Source organism: Plodia interpunctella, chromosome 1 (genome assembly GCF_027563975.2).
Source record: "Plodia interpunctella isolate USDA-ARS_2022_Savannah chromosome 1, ilPloInte3.2, whole genome shotgun sequence".
Taxonomy (NCBI): domain Eukaryota; kingdom Metazoa; phylum Arthropoda; class Insecta; order Lepidoptera; family Pyralidae; genus Plodia; species Plodia interpunctella.
Window position 1 is genome coordinate 6,635,769 of NC_071294.1, and position 20,618 is coordinate 6,656,386.

The window sequence follows — 20,618 nt, forward strand, 5'->3', positions numbered from 1 at the left end:
GCGCTAAAAAAAACTTTGGGAAATTCACGATGGCGAAACCGTGGGAAAAATGAATAACTAACTTCTTAGTTAGTTATTAGTTTTTTCTACAAAAACAATAACCAATAACTAACTATATAGTATATACGTAGTTAATGTCCTTCTTCGTTAGTCTAGCATATGTAGGTATGCGAAATTCAAGAATATGTCTTTTAACCACATTTATAATGTTTTATTTTAGATACTTGAATGAAACATTGAATGGAATTTCTCGACCTGATAGGTATTTACTAAAATCATAATAATTATAGGGAAAAAGAAGTAGGTAGTGTGCGGATATGACAGAAGAATATACCTCACTGGATTATTTGACAGTAGAAACAAAAGAAAAAATATTTCTAAACATTTTATTAGGAAAACATCGTTTATATTTCCCTAGATTATTTTAAGTATTTATTTACAATTATGATTAATCAGTTTTTTGAGTCATACTTATCTACATATAATTTTAATAATACATATACATATTTTAACGAAGCTATGCATATCTTACGACACAACCATACATTTAACACGGTGCTCGTAGCCAGTCCATCTAGGATCTCGACTACATTGTTCCACCAATAATAAAAAAAACTATAAAACTGGAACTGATGATACTTCAAACTTAACAAAAGCACGACTGGTGTGTCGATTAGCGGCGTCCGACGCGCGGTCGTGCTCGCGGGACGCCGGCGCCTCAGTAGCGCTGCCAGGCGCAAGAGGAGGCCGGGCCGGCGCTGCGTGGCGCCGCTCCCTGCCGTCACAGCTCCGAGAAGAACTCCGGCGACGAGTGCGGCGTGGGCGGCGCGTGATGCGGCGCGTGGTCGCGGCCCACCAGCGCCAGGCGTTGCTTCAGCACGTCGCGCTCATGCGTCACACGGGCTACCTGCAGCTGCAGCACGTGCAGCTCATCCTGCAGCGACCGGTTCGTCATTTCCAGCTCCTGGCGTTGCTGCAAGCGCTTGCTGCGACAGTTTTGGGCGTATCCTCTATTCTTCAGAGTGCGCCGCTTCTGTTTTAGCCTGGTCACATCTTCCCGCGGAAAACCGTGAAGTCGTTTGTTTAATTCGCGAACACTCAGGGTCATGAGCAGGTCGTCACTGATTAAATCGTCTCCACAGGAAGATGCTTGATATGACTGGTGCTGGCCGGTGCGCGGGGAGAGCGCCGAGCACGAACTCGCGGGGCGGAGGGCGACTTGTTGAATATGGTGATCTTGTTCTCTCCATTCGCGGCGATCCCAATCTTCGAAAGTCCCACATGGAACTGTGCGCATATCCAAAGGTTCTCGCATATGAGGCAACCACAGAACATCGTCAACGAGTGCCGCTCTACATGGGCTGCGACTGACAGGCGCCGGAGGTGTTTCAGGAGGCGTGCTGGGATCCACCGCGATAGCGACGTGCGGCTGAGGGTAGGGTCCCGCGTCGGGCCAGGGTCTGCAGGCGCGAGCACACGCCGGAGGTCCCTCGGCGAGTTCATGCCAGCCTGTGCGGAGAGGCTCACGTTTCACTAGATGATGATCTTCGAGGTGATCGAGTTCAAAATTTTGAACATATTCATCAGCGAGCTGGTCCTCGTCAGCCTCGCGGTGGGGCTGCGGCGGCAAGGTCTGCATGGCGCTCGCCTGGGAGCAGTCGACAAGCGCGTGTTCCACCATGAGGCGTGCGGGGCGCGCGCCGGCCAGGAGCGGACTGCGGCCGACACAGGGCGGCAAAGACTCCGCCCTCCAGCCCAATGACTGCTAGAGACGCGCGCATACACTTACATCCTTTTGTGTTCACAATCATAAGTTCACACTGACATATTCCAATAATATAAACAACATGTTACATGACACACATATTTACGAAACAAACATGTACGGTAGGTACTCGTACATGTACCTAGTAAGTATATATTTACTTAATCGGATACAAAGTTTTATGCTGTGAAAAATTTACATTTTCAACGCACAGTTGTGAAGTCTAACGAAAATGTTAATCTTGAAATTGAAGATTTAATGAAGACATAACTACAGTTAGATATTTGAATAAGATGTAGCCCAAAACATTTTATGTACATATGTGATAAAAAATAGAACTTAAGTGATAAAAAGTTATTCAAAAACATTGTGTATATTATTTTGCAGATGTGCTACGAACTGTTCCAAATTTCGTAGACGTCTACGAGGACGATTCATGCATGAAATTGGTAGGTAGGTACTTCGTACACGGAGTACCTACTAATTCCATGGATTTATGACAACTCCAATTTTTAATACTAATTAGTCTTCTGCCGCGTTTGTCTGTTTATCTGTTCGCAACAAACTCAAAAAATTATAACACGATTTTCATGCGCTTTACATCACATAGTGTGGTTCCTGAGGAAGGTTTAGGTGTATAGTCTACCCATACGAAGCCGGGACGGGCCGCTAGACTTATAATAATTGTTGTGGCATCGAGAAGACCAACAGTGGAGCTCGATTTCACGCGTGGCCGGCCGCGGAAGGGTTGCGCGTTGCGTTGCGACTCAGCGCAATCCCGAAACACATTTAATCACCGACCTCTTGCACTTTAAACATCTAACCCCTTGCTTATTAACCCCGGTAATTGAATCGATGCGCTCGTTACGCAAGAGTAATAATAAATTATTATTTTCAATTAAATCTCCACAAATTTTTGTTTGGTAAGCGAAATCAGACTTATTTCGATATATACCTACCGCTAACCTGATTGATTATAAAATTAATTTTCAAAATAAACTTTTCCTTTTCATTATACTTATTTAAAGTTTTACTGGAGTCAATTAAAATGTATACTTGCTAGGCTATATGATACCACTCTGATAAAAATTGGCTGTCCGACTACTAGAACCGATATACTTAAATAGTCTGGCTAATTTCTACTTTCTTAAAGTAGGACTAAAAGACTTTATCTCTCTCTCATCTGAGCGTATTCCCCTTTTGTTCAACAGCCGTTGAGCGTCGGAGCCCAGGGTCCGCTGCCTGGGCCCGACTAAAAGCCTTTACTTATATAATAAAAACGCAATTCAATTCAATTCAATTCAAAAGTACACTTTTAACTAATTAATGCAGACAAATAGAATTACTTATTCGAATGTCTAGTGTGCGAATATACTTGTGGTTTGCGGCAGCAGTGCGGCGATCCGTGGGCTGACGCAGCCGCCGCTGTTTGCCCTCCACGGTCAACATTGTTAGCGCCAACCCGTCCCCCTCTTCACCTGCCCCCGCCCCTCACTCCGCAAATGTTATTACGTGATTAACCCCCGACAACACGTTACCACTTCTGTTTGACCTGCCTTTGTTAATTGCCCACTTCCAAACTGCGTAGGTATATAGATAATTTGAGAAGTGGTTCAGCCATTGTTTCAAACGTAAGTTTAATTTACCAATTGGAAATAAAGTGACTGTTAAATTTTTGATATAATTATAATATGTTGAGAATTCTAAACACCAATTCTGACGTGTAAAAAAGAAGATTGTTACTATGGCCAACAAAACACCTTTAATGTAAGTACATTTTTTAATTTTTTAAGTTTTTTATAAACAATAGATCAGGGCTGGTGCCCGCGGCGCGACACGTTCGGCCGCTATCGGAGGCTCTTCATCAATTGATCTGCTGCGGCCCTGCTCCTCGAGCGGACGACGACTCTGCCTGCCAACATCTACTTACAATTTGCTTGTTACAAAATAAAGCGGGGAATTAATTTTGCATTTGGTCGTTTGTAAAAAAAAAAACATTTTAAAAAATTTAAAAAAAAAATGAAGAATTGTACCTATATAAGTAATAGATCCCGAAAAAATTGAATTTCGATTTCTGAGATTCAGGTAGGTATCTTAGGTTTTTATTTAATAATTTATAATCACTTTTTATGTTGAAGTTATACGTAAATATAATACTTAGGTGGTGTATATTACTTTTTACAGAAACCCTTTTTGTTTAGTCATTATTTGTTTACAAGGGATGTTTTTAAAAAACTATAGATAGGTATCTAAGTTGAAATTTTAAAAAATCCACTAAACCTCAGTAGATTTTTTTTATCACGATCACATTACATATGGCGACTTTTACATTGGCAATATTTTGTCTACATGTTCACTCCATGATTTTGAACAACTTTTAGTATGGGAGTTACTCCGAAATCGCAAAAAAAAATCAGCTGATCTATACTAAATTAAATAGGTATCTATCTAAGTACCTAAGTTGTGGAAAATATATGGATCAGCTGATTTTTTTTTCCGATTTCAAGGTTGCTGCCATACGAAAAGTTGTTCAGTACTATCAACTGAGCATGTAGATAAAACAATGCGAATTTATAATAAATCACCCTGTATTAACAGGACTTAGCACGAACCTTTAAGGTTGCAGATGTTTCAACGACCTAGTCGCCGTGATCGCATCAAAGCGAGAAAGTTTAAAGAACACTACGAACTACCTACATAATTTAATTGTATTACATATGTACCAAGCAAAAATTAATGGCAAAACTAAAACACTACCTATTATAAATTAGTTAGGTACTTCCAATAAATAGCCCCCAAAATAAACTACGTCCGTTACAATTAAAAGTGTTCCCAGTGTCTCCACGAAAATTATGATAGTAGGTACAGCCAATAGCAAATGCATTGCAAATTTGTCGCCATTATCGCGCCATAAAGCTTCATGCAGGATAACTAGATCTGATCTTGACTGTATCAAGATAGTGCAGTGATCAACAACTTAATATCTACATCCATTACTTAATTTTTATCAGATATCGAGCAAAGTTTACCCTTCCCCAAAACGGTTTTCCCGAAAGTAGATTTAAATCTTTTGTACATATTTCGGAAAATAAGAATATACTAAACAGGTAGCTGACACAACCATTACGTAATACCTACAAAGTAATCCACCGCGCCCTCTGACTCTGCATGTGCGAGGTTGACGACCGATTATCAGATCTTTTTGAAGGCCGCCTAATCAATGCACGAGTCACTTCACTGTCATAGTGCACTGCCAGATAAGCGACTTTGTAAAATCTCTGGTTCCCCACTATATCAATGTTAAAACTCTCAATAGGTGCTGTGGTCCAACTTTTTATTTTTTAAGATCATGTTTTTTTTTAAGTTGTACGACTGCTTTCTAGTAAAAACCCATGGTCCGAGTCCGATAGTTGGTTGGAACAGTTCGACCCCAGACTAAATATACGGTCCTTGTACCTCTCCAGATTTTAATAACTGAAGATATTTTATACAAAATTGCTTTCGACTTTTTTTCTGTTCTGGTTAATATTGCGTGCAGTAAATAAAAACAAAATAATTTAAAACATTGATTTATTCATAAATAAATATTCCAGTTCTTTTGAATTATATAAAATATGAATAATACTAACGTGTATGTATATATAACAATATATACAAACAATATAAAAAAATATCATTTATTTGTATTGAAGAAGTACAAAAATAAAAAATTGTGATTTTTAATAAAATTTGTTATAACATTAATCTAAAAAATTATTTTGCGTATAATTTGCCGGCATTTTTCTTAATGTCTAGATATAAAAGAATGTTTATACTATTATTTCTTACATTATTAATTCTGATTATTTTAACAACATTGACATAACATGGTATTCATTCAATTCAACGCTCGTAATATGTATAAAATATCACAATAACAATCATAAAGGCACATTCAGTCTTAAATAAATATTAAATAACATGTTAATATAATTGACAAATTTTATTAGAAAAATAAATAACCCTGTTATATTAATATACCAAAAATAAAAATGCATTATAAATTGTTCGGAACCCATCACCTACTGCCATACTAGAGAAAGAATGTTTTGAAATAATTTTTAATACGAAAAATAGTAAGTTTAATACTTAAAACCTATTTTTGGCACGTTTATTACATTTTTTTTAAATTGTACTTCGGTAAATATAGACTAGTCAAATTTATTCTGGAATACAGCTATTTTAAAAGGGGGTAAATAAATTTGTAGCCTCTTAAATCTCATTAAAGAGGATTAAATAGTGAATTATCAACAAGTGTAAAAAAACATTGAATGAGCCACAAGAACTGGCCGTGGTATATTTCTACTATGTAAATAATAAAAATAAAGCCAGCTTTCAGTTTATAACTGTTAAATCTGAACATAACTAATGATTATTAGAAATAAGGTAATATATCACTATATTTGTCCTCAAGACATCGCATTAAAAATTTGTTGTGCCGGTACATTTAATTTACAATCTCATGCCTGTGGGACTAACACGAATGTTTGCAAAAACGCAATCGTATCAATAAAGTCAAAATTTATATGGAAAATGTTTCTTTTACGAGATAAAGACGCTGTAATCTGCATATCCATATACATTTTATTGATAGGGATACTCGCAAAAATTCGTGTTAGCTTCATAGAATCAGAAATAAATCAGTTCTACAAAATGTCAACTCAGATTGTTCCGAGGGTATAATTTTCAGCTTCAATAAAATATTATAAAAAAACCTGTAAATCTGTGCACGTGAAGTTGTCGGTTTCCATATATGTTTATAGCAACACAAATGCTTATATAATTATATTTCATGAATCATACTAAAGATGTGATGTAGGCATCAGGGTGCGGGCGCGAGATGCGCGAGCGCGTAGTCGTGGTAGTACATCATGAGGGCGAGCGGCTGGCCGAGGATGAGCGCGCTCCACACGATGAGGTTGCCCCAGCGCGCGCCGAGGCGACGCTGCGCCGCGCGCGACAGCACGCCCAGCGGCGGCTGCGCCATCATGCCCAGGAACGCCCAGATGCGGAACATCTGCAGCGGCACGCTCACCTGTGACACATTTATAATATTCATCTTGGGTAATGTGCTCTAACGTTACTGACCTCAAAAATCAATTCGGAATTCTCCCTGAGGATTTTTTTTCTTAAAAGCTATTTCATTCTCATAACCAATAAGTTCGTTTCGTATGAAATCTACTATGGCTTAAACAAAATTAAACTGGCCGGATCTCCTTCGTAATGTAACCGACGACCATGACAAGAGTGATGACAAGATCAAATCCTTAGTCGTAATAATAAATATAAAAATACCATACTCAATTAGAATTTTACGATTTGATTCGATCGACAAATTTGATTGGAAACTATTATAATTTGCGTCATTTTTTTTTTTGTCTCACTTATTTAATCAATAACACATGAACTAACCAAATACTCGTGAAACAACGCCGATATAGCGAAGACGACCAAACCAGCGACGAATTTGCTGTAGCCCTTCACAGTAATAGGGATGTAGACATGGCGGACGGCCCACATGTGCACGGGCAAATTCCAACTGCTCCAAAATACAGATATGTTGTTCGCGTTCCACCAGTCCCCGTAGAACTTGCGGTCTGCAAACTGCAGCAGCTCCCCCATCAGGTTCAGGAATGAGTGGAACGTAAGGTAGAAGAAGCACAGCCATATTAAGTGGTTAGGCACCTGGAAAATTGGACATAGGTTTGATATTAAATAGCTCTCTTAACTTGAAGGTATGTTTGGTTACTATAGCATTTTACAATATTTGACATTGACAGAAAGAGACAATTTAAAATCTATTTTAGCTTAAAGTACACTTAAAATTTTTATGAATGTGTGGGTTAGTTTATGCATGCACCGTATTTTTATTTTATTTATCAAGGAAAGAAAAATACGGCTTTTCTTGCGAGAAAGTGAATTAATATAGTACTCTCATGCTATTTTTAACTAGGTACTTAATTCTCCAAACGCACTTTGATTGACCGGACCTGTTGGATTTGTCGCTGTCACTATCTTATCTTATTATCAATAACCATGAATTGTACCGATGATTAGTGCCAACACTTACTGCAAGTTTAAGCAATCTCTCGGTAATCTTAATGGGCTCCATCCGGGAGAAGGGATCCACAGAGTTGGTTACAGACGGGATCATCCATTGCTGGAACAGCGCCATTATGAGGTTGACCCCGAACACCACCTCCACCAGTCTCTTCAACAGGAACCGCTTCCTGATACTGAAATTCGAAGAAAAATTGAATTAAAAAAAAAATGTTGAGTGTTCAATTAATAATCTGACGACCTCCATGGCGTAGTGATCACCACGCCTGTTGCTATCTCGATCTTAACTCCTGGGTTCGATTCTCAGCGCGTCCCTCTGTTGTGTTCGTTTCTGTTTGTGCCGATGGACACAACGTACTAACGAAAGTTTAAATAATAAACTCAGTGATCATTCATCAGAGTGCACCTAGCAAAAAAATATACATACCTAAATTAAATAGAAAAGGATTAACATTAGCGCATTAGGTAACGCATTATACTATATAATGTGCCGACAACGACGTATAGGATAGAAAGTGCGTCATCATCTTAGATTGTCATTATAGTGAAACAAAAACAGAAAAAAAGTCTATTGTCAACAAGTGGAAACAAAAAACATATGGAAATTCAGTGTCAATAAGGCTTTTTTTATTGCAATTTTCTAATTTATATGAAGTATTTTTCACAAAAGAACCTCTGCTTGATATGATGTACTTCGGAAAGATGCGAAACTCACCGTGCAGTGCGGGGGAAGTTCAGTTCGTAACATAGAGTAGGGGCCAGCAGGAAGTAGAACAGATCCCTGAGCTTGAGGTTGTCGGGGTACTTCACCAGGCCCGCCGCCGCAGCATTGTCACTTTTCTCCTCTTCAGTTTCTGTCGGTTACACCAGCAAAATTAGATACATTATTTTGTTGGCATTCCCTCGAGTCCAGAAACTAGTATCGTGGGTTCGATATACACAAACACAGAAAGCAACCCACCAAAAAATCGTAGGCAAATATCTATAGATCACTAGTACAAATATTTGTCCGCGATAAGAATCGAACACTGGACCTCCAGATTTAACGGACAGGCGTGGTGACTACTACGCCAGTAAGGTCGTCTAAATAGCGTGTTTCCCATTAGATGTGATGAGCTACCTACATAGTTTAAAATTAGGTATACGTTAGAAAATCCGAATGCGATACTGGGTGTACCATACCAGAATATGTTTATCATAACAATGCATTGTCATGGTCCTTTGGCGATTTTAAATCTATAGGACAAGCGGAAGTACGTGAAATTTTACGCGCAAGTTTTGATTAATCAGACGCAATAGGTGAAACTAAACAAAACATAGTTAATTTTCAACGTTATTCAGAACACGTCAGAAGTCCAAAATTAACTGTCTAAATACATAGCTAGCCATGTAGCAGCAGGCAGGATGCAGCAAATGCAAGTATTTAGTAGTATGTAGAGGAGTACTTCTTACGTTTTGGGCGCCCCCCCAGCATTTTGGTCGGGCGATCATACTTTATTCAGTCTTAGGCGATCTCAAAATCTCAGCCAATTTACCTAGGCAACCATTATTAAATAGTTTAAAAATTATCGCGCATATTATCACAGATTAATTTTATCTACTTGTTTCGACACAAAGTTTATATATGAGATATTGATTTTATCAATACAACAGAAAAACTAACTTTATAGTAAAATTGAAGTATTTTTTAGTATATAGAAAACAATATAATTTTGGACAATTGACTTGGAAAATGTTAAATGCCTGTGGGAAAGTTAAAAACAACATGCGTAACTATCTCAGTATGTATAAGTAAAAAACAAACAAAAACCACGTCGATTAGCCGCGGGCAGAAACTAGTGTTATAATTCAAACGTGTATCTAAAAATAAAACAATGATAAAAATTTACTCGCACACATACACATTTGCAGCTCACTCAATTTAAACTGTAAATTGGCAATTACATTGCATTATACCTGAACTTGACACCAAGCATTGTGCTAAGCAATGAGATCGATCTACAGCCAAGGTCTATGTTGCAGAAATATGCTAGAAGAAAATACGAATTCGTTAATTTTATCATGTTTACCACATTTTCCACATGTTCATTCTGACAAACCTCGAAGAAAGCATTAAACCCGGTGGCGCCCTCTTTTTAAATTACATCATTTTCATATTATAAAAAGGAATAAGAACAATTTAAAAAAGAAAATTTTATTTTCTCCCAATATTCAATAAGAATTATAATTAAGGAATATAATTCTTTGGTAAGAATCTGCTAGTTTATGATATTATTCATCCCTTTCAATGGCAAATTCAACTAGACTATTTCTGAACTCGTTTTGAAAATTACCAGATCTTTCTTTTAACATTTTTTCCTATCATCCTTATTTTCAACATCAATTTATTATATGTGTAGATGAGGTCGTCAACAGTTTTAGTGCTAAAATAAAAATCATAAAAAAATAATCAAAAAATCAAATCTAATCAAATCAAATTTATTCAGAAATTAGGCCTTCACAGGCACTTCTTCACGTCATATTCTATGTAATATAGTGCAAATATAGATTAGTATAAAATTACTAAAGACATGACATGACATGATAAAATTAAACCAAATTTCGTAAGAAGAAGCGAGAGTATAAGAAGATATAGGCAGGTGGCAATGCGACCTAATCACAAAAATGAACATATATAACTTACGCTCGTGTTCAGCGCTATTTAATTTATCTGTGAACACAATACAATCACAATAAATTTGGGAGATAGGCTGAATTATTATGCAATAAAATATAAAATAATATTATAAAATAAGTACATTTTTGTCCAAATATTAGCTAAATCAAATCGGACGGTGAAATCTTTGTCGAGAATTTTTTATGGATGGAATATGAATATTTAAACTCACTCCAGTTGGGTGCTGATAGACTCTGTCTTCGTAATTTATTATTGGATTTTTTTCCTTTGGCTCCATTACGACACCAGTGATTAGTCTGGGCATAGCTCCAAAGCTTCAGAAACAGAATTAGATATATGAAGCACACTGTTGTTGCACCAACTGCAAAAAAAAAGAAAACACTATCAAAGACTATTTCATAAATCTGTAGTGTGAAGGTACCTACCTAACTTGTGAATGCGTTCTCCACTAACACAATATAATCAGATTCAGAACATATTTGTATGAACACTTTAGCGCAGTTTCGAATGGCGGTCAACTTCTTTTTATTTATTCTTTTCATTCAGACTCAACCTGTTAATTTGAAGATTTATAAAATACTGTGGTGTAGATTTATAAATAATGAAATAAACTAATTTCTGTTCCCCGGGGCTTCACTCCCATGGAAATTTCGGGATAAAAGTACCCTTGTGTTGTTCCGTTATGTTCTACCCGTGTACCAAATTTCATAACAACCAGTCCAGTATATTTTACGTGAAAGAGTAATAAACAAACATACATCCTCACAAGATTTTGCATTTATAATATTACTAAGACTAGCTTTTGCCCGCATCTTCGCCCGTGTTTACGCCTCAGGGATGAATTTCCACGGGATTTAATGAAATCCTTTCTTAGTGGATGTCTCTTAGTCAGAATCTACCGTCCAAATTTTAATCTTATATCCTGGAGATAATAACAACAATTGAACAACATGGGGTCGCGCGAGAAATCAAATCAACTTGTGTGTTCCATACAAATATATTAAAGGGTCGAATAAGTATAGTTACCAAAACTGAATTCTGTTCCTTTGAAATGCAGAACAGCAACAGGCAGAGTAATAACAAATAGTATGTTTGACATTTGCAAGGTCTGGCCAATGTTTTCTGAAAGTATGCCCTGAAATAATTATAAACAAATATGTGAAAATATGACACAAGAGTGTTAGAACATAACAAGTTCAAAATATGAAAGAAAAGATGCTTTTTGTAGACCTTTATAAGAATAGTATCTTATAGTGTCCCACTGCTGAGCAAATGTTATATTATGATTATTAATACATTTGAATAAATGTATAGCACATATGCATTGAGTAGTGGTAAGCATTCACTACAGATTTCCTCAAACCATGTACTTTTATTATGAGTTTGAGATTTTTTTATAATAATAGATATGATTAATACACACCACTGCAATACCCTTTTCAATTAGAAGACTGACGACAGCAGGAACCACAGAAACTATAAATATAAAAATTAAATTAAATATACAAAATTCTTTCTGTACGATTCATATGATACGTCCACAAGACGTGGCCGTACCAGTTCGGCAATTTAGGTACGTAGGGAAAAAAGTCTGGCTATGCCGTTCCCGCCTGGCCTGGCAGAAGGGGCAAAACCAAGAAGTGATATCGTCAAGTGTTATATGCGTGTCAATGGTCTATCAACAATGGATGCCGAAGACCGAAATGGAGAAAAACCGTAAGAAAATGGACCCTGGGCTCCGACGGTTAACAGCTAGGGATGGTTAACAGTTATATGGGAAAACACCCAGATCAGAGAGAGATCAAAAAGAGACAAAAATGAATGATGAAAAAATAAATCCCTTACAGTAAAATATAAATATATTAAACACAAAAATATTCAAAGTTCAAATAGGTATGCAGCACATATACAATTGACACATGAAAAAATATATATTTTCTGCAAAATGGTGAATGTTTTTGAGAATGAAAAAAGTTGTTTCACAATGGATTTTCCATGTCATTTCACTAAACTAATTTCATTTAAATGAATTAATCATGTTTTATTTTAAATTGTTTTAATGACTATAGGTCTTATTGGATAAAATATATACCTTTTTGTATGGTTTCAATTCTATAGGGCCATAATAATATAGGGAAATTATGAGATGCCATATATCTGATGTGCCTATTGCATGAGGACTACAAGGCTATCTGCACATCATACACAAAATATATTATCAAATCAATTAGTATTTCCTAAGATTAGCTAATATAAACAAACTTTCATATCAACTAATATTATAAACTAGTTCTTTCTTGCAGCTCCACCTCAAGCTAAATATATCAGGTGTCTTTGTCATACAAACTTACATCATTTGCTCTTTAAGAGTAGAAATTTGAATAAAGTTATACTGATACACACATATATTAACTGATATACACATATATTATACATACATATATTATCTGCATATCAGTTCAGCAGTTTAACTGTGAAAGTCTAACAGCCAAACTTTCACATTTATAATATGATTATAGATAACAGCCAGGTACTTACAGATCAACAGTACAACTGAGGGGTAGTGACGATTATCACCCTCATTGTATCCAGTCAATACTATGATCCACTCTATAGGATTAACACGGAAACCATATCTGTAAATCATACAAGCAGTATTATTTACCTTTCAGATTATTTTTGAGATATATTGGCTTGTTATATTATGGTGTGATGACATAGCATATCTTACTACTTACTAGTAAGTAGATACAATTATTATTTGTGGCACACATAAAGAGTATATTTGTCTGCCTAAGTGCTTTAGAAGTCACATCAAGCTATTGGTTTTGGCTGTGTTCAGTGTTTAAAAACCCACAAATCCATAATGCCCAAATAGAATGGTGGGCCATGCTTTATAAAGCTGGGTACACACTAGTTAACCTTTCATAAATGTACACTTAATCATCTTTGACTTTATATCTTAGTGTAACCAAGACCAGCTGCACTTACTTTTAGCCAGCTAAACTACACATTGGCGATCAGCCATAACATACATACATAATATTTAGAAAAGTTATCAATTTTATACTTACTTTAGCAAGTTTTCAAGAAACAGACGGACACCTCCTATAGTGAGCATGAGGAAGCCCCAATTGACCAAACCAGTGAAATCTGCAAATTCTGAGCTCCATGTGAATAGGGAATCTCGAGGTTTGTGCACCCTACAATAGAAAAATAGTTAATAAAGTGTGGTAGGTACGTATGTATTGAGAAAATTTAAATAGTATAGTTTTTTTTTTTGCTAAATAACTTACGGTTTGTCTAATTGTAGTTTTCTGACTCTTTTCTCCTGCTCGGTTATTTCTTCTGCTCTTGTAACACTTTGAGCTCTACGAAATCGTAATGAATTATCTTCAGCGTCGGAGGTCATGATTCACCAAATTTTTATGTTTATAGGATAGGTTTAGCCCGTTGTTTAAGCACACACAGAATGTAAAATCAATAGAGTAGAAACTAAACTAGAAAATATTCTAAAGTTTCTAAAAAAATCATTTACCTACCTACAATGAAATGAATATAAACAACCTGACCTGACGACTACCTACCTACGTAGTGAAAAAGAAAGAAATAATGGAAAATGTCATGCTGCCTGCCCCGACGATAAAAACAAATATTGATAGTAAAGTACTCTGTGACACTGACATTACATTGACACTTCTATGATATTTATGGGGCCCATTGGCCCATGGATTTAGTAAGTAGGTACGTACCTACGTAGTACGGAGTACCTACTTGGGGCCTGCTAGGGTCAGGCCTGCTGCGTTCATTGGCTACGCTGCGATTCACCATTGCTCTCTTGCAACTGTCAAAGTATTGCCAGCTGTATATTTATTTATATGAATAATAAAAAATATATCTTTTTTTTCTTTTCTTCTTTGTGGCAATCAAACTTCTTCAATAGAGCTTCTTTTTGTCAGTATCGAGTTACATTGTTATTGGACGATAAAATAGGACTTTAGGTGGTTTTAAATGATGGTTGTATTTGCTGATGATTTGATAAATTTTCTTGATTTTTTATTCTTGATTTGTATTGTTCCTCTTAACAGATACGCGATAGCCAATAGTCCTATCGAAAACGTCGAAATGCTGCAATACTATCGAGAGTAAAAATTAGGCGATAGTATTGAACTTTGACGATACTATCGATAGTATCACCACTGAATAGTCCATACTATCGACTATCTATCGACGTGATTCGATAGTATCGATAGTTTTGGTTTTGTAACTGTCGAAGTATTTTCGATTCTATCAACTGGTATTAAAACTATGGTCACATTATTGTCATTCTAACAAACATTTTAAATAAACTGCGAATGTAAAATGTTAAGAATATGAAAGATGAAGTATATAATTACAAACTATATTGCCTTTTATGATCAAGCAATAGTATCGTGAAATCTTCGAATATCGATAGGGCAAAAGTATCAATAATATCGATTGTACTAACACACTTGCTATCAATAGTATCGACTATATCGATAGTGTTTTCATTGATACTATCGATAGTATCGATCTTAAGCAATAGTATTGGTTATTTTTATCTATCGATAGTATCATCAAAGATCGACAGTTTCGATAGGATGACATATCGATAGTATGACAATATATCATACTGATGATTGATATATACTGATGATTATATATCATGATATATAATCAACATATCATGATACTATCGATAGATCTATCGCAACATCACTAGTGTGTAGACTGCAGCGTAGTGTGAGTGACATGACATGACAGTCAGTCAGTTTTAATTCGTCGATCGAGGGGTTTTAGGTTTTGTTAATCAACGTGATGTGAGAAAGATAAAGTAGTATTTAAATCCATTGAGATATATTTTATCTCTGTTTTAGAATCACGTAGGACGTTATTTTTCACATAAAACATGAAGATCTGGACATCAGAACACACGTTTAAGTGAGTACCTATAATGTGACGCAATCTCTGCATATTTTATATTGGTATGTACCTACCTACCTTTATTTCATATAATTAAATTATTGTTTTCTCCTTAAAGCCATCCTTGGGAGACAGTTGCACAAGCAGCATGGAGAAAATATCCAAATCCTATGAATCCAGCTGTCATCGGAACTGATGTTGTGGAAAGGAAGGTCGTTGATGGGGTTTTGCATTCTCACAGGCTTGTCAGTTCCAAATGGTATTTTCCACGATGGGCGCAAGCAGTAAGTCCTAAGTCCATTTCTGTTTCCGTTTTGTTACATTTGAATTGAATTTGTCATTTGTTTTTAATGTTAATTGAACTTTGAAATTAGATACAAGCATCAAAACATTAATTGTGTAGTTAGTTGATGAAATCTCATTAATAATCCTGTGACTTGGATAAAATGAAATATGGATAATGTACTTAAATTGTGGTTTACATATAAACAATTGTTTTTAGGTTTCAATTTAAAATTGCAAACCGAAAGATGTAAAGACTGTTTAAATGGATTTAGGCTAATTTTAATTTCAAAAAAATTCTGTCAAAGGAATATAACTGTAATAGGTTACATCTTTATTAATTGGTGGTGTCTTAAAAGTCCCAGGTTCAAATCCTACTTGTGGTACAAGATTTTATAATAATCAGCCTTACGCACAAGTCTTCATAGGCTAACACTTCTAGTGAGTGAAAATATTGTGAGGAAGCTGCACTATCTGTAGCTAGTATGAAATGGAGAAAGCAAATAGCATAACCACTGTCAATTAATACAGATGACATTTATTTGATTGCACAAAGCTTGCTTGGAAAATAAATGTATACATCTATATATTTTTTCTCAGCTTATAGGAACAGCAAAAATATGCTATGCAAGTGAAAAATCAGAAGTGAACCCCCAACAGAGGTTGATGACACTAAAAACAACAAACTTAACCTTCTGTCGCTACATAGCAGTTGATGAAACCGTCAGATACACTCCCCATCCGTCAGACTCTTCGAAAACACTCTTAACTCAAGAAGCTGTTGTTACTGTGCAGGTAAGATTATACTTTTTTTTTCTTAGATCATTATGAATTGTTTTTTATTAAAATATTCATGTAACATAAGTACATACAAATTTCATGTTTCTTTTGGAACAAAGGAACATTATATGATTATAATAAATAAACATGAAATATTTTATGACAGTGGATAGATGTAAAACTCATTGACATAAGAATTAATGGGCAGATTTTCATGAAATGTTGAACAAGCAGAAACTCAAAGGGGTATAACAAAAATCATCCAAATTGGCAACTGGGTGATTGGTTATAACTAATGGCATAGGTACCAAATAGTTATACCCAATTGTCCAGTAGATTTTATATGAAGTTTTAAATAATGTCACAGTTGGTACAATAAAATCAATCACTGCCTGCTACTGTTAAATGTGTCGTCGTGAATGTTGGATTCAAAAAGTGGTCACTCGAAAACGCATAGATATTAAACGACATAACACCGCAAGCTACCGAGCTTATAACTACATAGCATGCTGCAGCAGTTAAGCCATTTTTGGGAAGCCATTAATTGACCTGTTGCAGTCAAATGTCATCGATACGCTGAGTTCAAGCTATTGTTTTAAAACAAAGATGTGATGAGAAATTTATCAACTAACGTCACTATTGATAGCGGAGATAGGAATCACTCCGTCTCGTGTTGTCGGCACGTGCATTTCGGCGACGCTTTGCACGACTTGGCCTTAACATTCGAGTATGACCTGTTACGTAATAAGCAATGTACCTATATTTAACACGGTACAATTCTAGCACACGTGCGGAAGAAAGAAGTGCCAAATATTCAGCTTTCATTCAATGTCCCGCTATATTGTTCTGAAACACTGAATTAATCATTTTTGTATCATCTAAAATCTTTGTACCTATAATTATGTTATGTAAACACTAACCTTTGTCGCGGTTTCGCTCGCTTTTATTTCGTATTCCATTGTCTCTTAATGGTTCTTAGCAACGTATCGCGATAAAACTTATATTTATCATTATAGGTACATGCAAGTTTCATCCGCTACACAGTTGCGAAAACCGCATAAAATTCCATCTTCCAGTACCTATCTGCGTGATGCGCGTACAAACAATACAGACAACTGATCTAAAAAAATGTTTTGGCTTTTATTTAGCCACTTAAAGACTAAAATTATCTGATATGTATAGACATAGCCCTCTTGCAGATTTATTATACACTACCTTTAGCCCGCTTCGCCTATGCCCTTCTCACACTTCAAACTACATGTATGCAAAATTTCAAGATGATTAGTTGAGTAATAGATAAAGCGTGAAAAGGTAACAAACTTACTTTCGCATTTATAATATTAGTTAATAGTTAGGATTAGGATATGTATAAGATGAAGCAAAAATATACTTTAAAAATCAACCTATCCTACCTAATAATATCATAAATGCGCAAGTTTGTGAGGATGTATTACGTGTGTATGTTTGTTACTATCACGCAAAATCTACTGGACGGATTGATATGAAATTTGATACCTACATAGGTAGAAATAATAAATTCCACGGGAGCGAAGCCCCGGGGCGCAGCTAATTACCTATATAAATATGAGAAGATAAATAAGAGGATGTAGATAGTGCCACTGCCATATTTTATTAGATATATCGTATTTATAAATTCAGTGCACACTGAAGTATATGATACATACTTCCAAAACCACATGTTATATGATAAGATATTTCGATATCTGATATTAAATGCTCCTTTGTTAGCTGTGTTTGTTAAATACGAACATGGACTCTTTGTAAAAGTCACAATAACCATCAAGTAATTCAAATCACTTGTTTATTCCGTATCATTTTAGAAATACCTACGAACAGTGTAATAATTACTATAGACAGGGTTCCTTTCCACATTCTGGAAAGTCAGAGAAAAGTCAAGGAGGCTCACGATGGCCCGGGAAGGTTTTCTAGTGATTGTAAAATTGAGATTTATTTTTCGACTGTGTGTATGACGACCTGATCAAGTGCGGTCGTCATATCATTGCTTATTATCGTTCCTCCTTGTGCTTGTACTGCAATACCTAGGTGCTGGATAGCCAATTATTATTTTATGCCTAATTTAGGATTATTACGAAATAGTTAATTTTAATGCCGATAATTTTCACTTTGAAGATTATGAAGAAAACATACCTACTTGCTGAAAATTTGGACCCTGATAGATACATCTCTTTCAAAATCTACTGGGCCGATTGTTACGAAATTTTGTACACGGGTAGAATATAACACGGAATAACACATAGGGTAATTTTTATCCCGAAATTCCCACGGGAGCGAAGCCCCGGCGTGCAACTAGTAATCTAGGTATATATGAGATGTATCTTGCAATAAGCTGCAATTTAAAATTATTGCGAGATAATAATTCTCTACATATCCTTGTAGAAGAATTAAGAGTGAATATATATTTAAGTTTGTAACTTAACTAAAGTATTTTTTTATGGTTTCAGGGTGTTCCATTAAGCAGTTACATGGAAGATCTATTAGCCAATAAAATATCTTTGAATGCTGGAAAAGGTCGGCAAGCTATTGAATGGGTTATCGGAAAACTTGATTCTGAAATCAAGGAACTTGCAAGTACAGCTGCTAAAAGTACAGACGAATTATTATCTCACACGAAAAAATCCCTCGACGACATAACATCTACAGCAAGACGATCAATGGACGACATCTCTACCAAAGCCAAGAGATCTCTTGATGACATTGAAAAATTCACAAAGGCAAATGCGAACCAACGAAGCTGAAAAGAGGAGTGATCCTGGTTCTATCTCATGCTATTGAGAATGCATCGGTCTGTGTGATAACACACAAATGCCTGCTTAGATACCTAATTTGTATATTATTACTGATAAATGGGCAATGTAACTAGTATATGTATTTGTTAATTGTATTAGCACAATTATTAATGTGATTTCTTCCTGGTTTAGTAACGTTATCTCTCTATTGAATATAGGTATAAAATATACTCAAATATTCAGTCTATTCCATAAACAAATTTTAGTTTCTTTTCTAGTCTCAAAAACAATAAAATGAAGTATTATAATAGGACAGAACTTTGGTGGTAGTTCAACATATCAAAGTATATGTGGACTTCAACTCATTCCTAGATAATTTTACATGTTCTAAAAACCAATGACAAAATGGTAATTTATGATTAATAAATCACCTTGGATGTTGATATGAAACATAATTAACTTTTGCTTAGACTACTTGAAAACAACTTGTGCCTGTTTAACAATTCACTATGTTACCAATGAATAAAATAAGATCACACATTTTCTGAAGAGATTGTAATTCAACAATATTGGTAGTGATTTTGAAGATTAATATGACTTAATGAATGTTAACAGTGGTGTTTTTGTGGTAGAATAATAAATTTTATTATCAGCACTTTGAGAAAATAAGAGTTATTACTTTAAAAAAGTGACAACTTACTCTCAGGGCTATACATATATGGTGGAAGAAGAATAGTTTTTCTGGTCAGCCTTAAGAGTGACATCTTGGAACCACTTAATATGACCCAAAGTTAAACAGGCTACTGTGGGAGAAGCTGTGGGCAACAGCTAGTGTTAGTGAAATGAACTGACAACATTCATAATTGTCAACATGTATATTATTATTATGAAAGTGACCCTAAAGTGAGATACAACTAAATTTCAACTGCACAATACCTACCAAGTTTGAGGTATAAAACTAAGCTTTTCTTAATAAAACATGTGACTGTTATGGCGCATTCCCTAAAGCTATTAGCTGTTTGGGATTGTAAATGGTATAGAATAATTTATTACTTGATCTTACTCCCAAAAAATACAATTTTTTTGTAACAGTTTTGTAAATAAAATGTCAAAAGTAATTTATAGAAGACAGTTTTTCATTTATATTTATTTAAATAAATTTTAGTTTCAAATGGGAAATTTTTATTTCATCTCTTTATCAAATCCCATTTTAAATGGGATCAGTGTATAATTTCTTTTCCTTTCACAACTGTCTGTTTCATGTCATACTATCATTCCTTTTAATACTTTCATATCATTTCTA

General features: G+C 35.4%; 3 protein-coding genes across 6 annotated transcripts; 1 reads left to right on the forward strand and 2 right to left on the reverse strand.

Moving 5' to 3' along the window:
- Positions 1-372: 372 nt before the first annotated feature.
- On the reverse strand, positions 373-1,767 carry LOC128673190 (neural retina-specific leucine zipper protein-like). The gene has a single exon (XM_053750868.1). It carries the CDS (start codon positions 1,679-1,681, stop codon positions 782-784), a length of 900 nt encoding a protein of 299 aa, XP_053606843.1. The 5' UTR covers positions 1,682-1,767; the 3' UTR covers positions 373-781.
- Positions 1,768-5,345: 3,578 nt separating this feature from the next.
- Positions 5,346-14,365, reverse strand: mdy (midway). Of its 4 annotated transcripts, none has more exons than XM_053765279.1 (12): positions 14,316-14,365; positions 13,838-13,912; positions 13,616-13,744; positions 13,080-13,177; positions 11,965-12,017; positions 11,568-11,676; positions 10,753-10,902; positions 10,548-10,574; positions 8,580-8,718; positions 7,875-8,040; positions 7,217-7,489; positions 5,346-6,839 (listed from the first exon to the last, which is right to left on the reverse strand). In XM_053765279.1, exons 1-12 carry the CDS (start codon positions 14,348-14,350, stop codon positions 6,627-6,629), a joined length of 1,467 nt encoding a protein of 488 aa, XP_053621254.1. In that variant the 5' UTR covers positions 14,351-14,365; the 3' UTR covers positions 5,346-6,626. The 4 variants fall into 4 exon arrangements, with proteins under 4 accessions (XP_053621254.1, XP_053621427.1, XP_053621169.1 ...); XM_053765452.2 differs by lacking the exon at positions 14,316-14,365 and adding an exon at positions 14,129-14,208 and having other exon boundaries at positions 5,347-6,839; XM_053765194.2 differs by lacking the exon at positions 14,316-14,365 and having other exon boundaries at positions 5,347-6,839; positions 13,838-14,232.
- Positions 14,366-15,300: 935 nt separating this feature from the next.
- Positions 15,301-20,487, forward strand: slmo (slowmo). The gene is made up of 4 exons (XM_053765580.1): positions 15,301-15,503; positions 15,604-15,769; positions 16,368-16,562; positions 19,031-20,487. The coding sequence occupies exons 1-4, from the start codon at positions 15,472-15,474 to the stop codon at positions 19,322-19,324; spliced, it is 687 nt and encodes a 228-aa protein (XP_053621555.1). The 5' UTR covers positions 15,301-15,471; the 3' UTR covers positions 19,325-20,487.
- Positions 20,488-20,618: the final 131 nt, after the last annotated feature.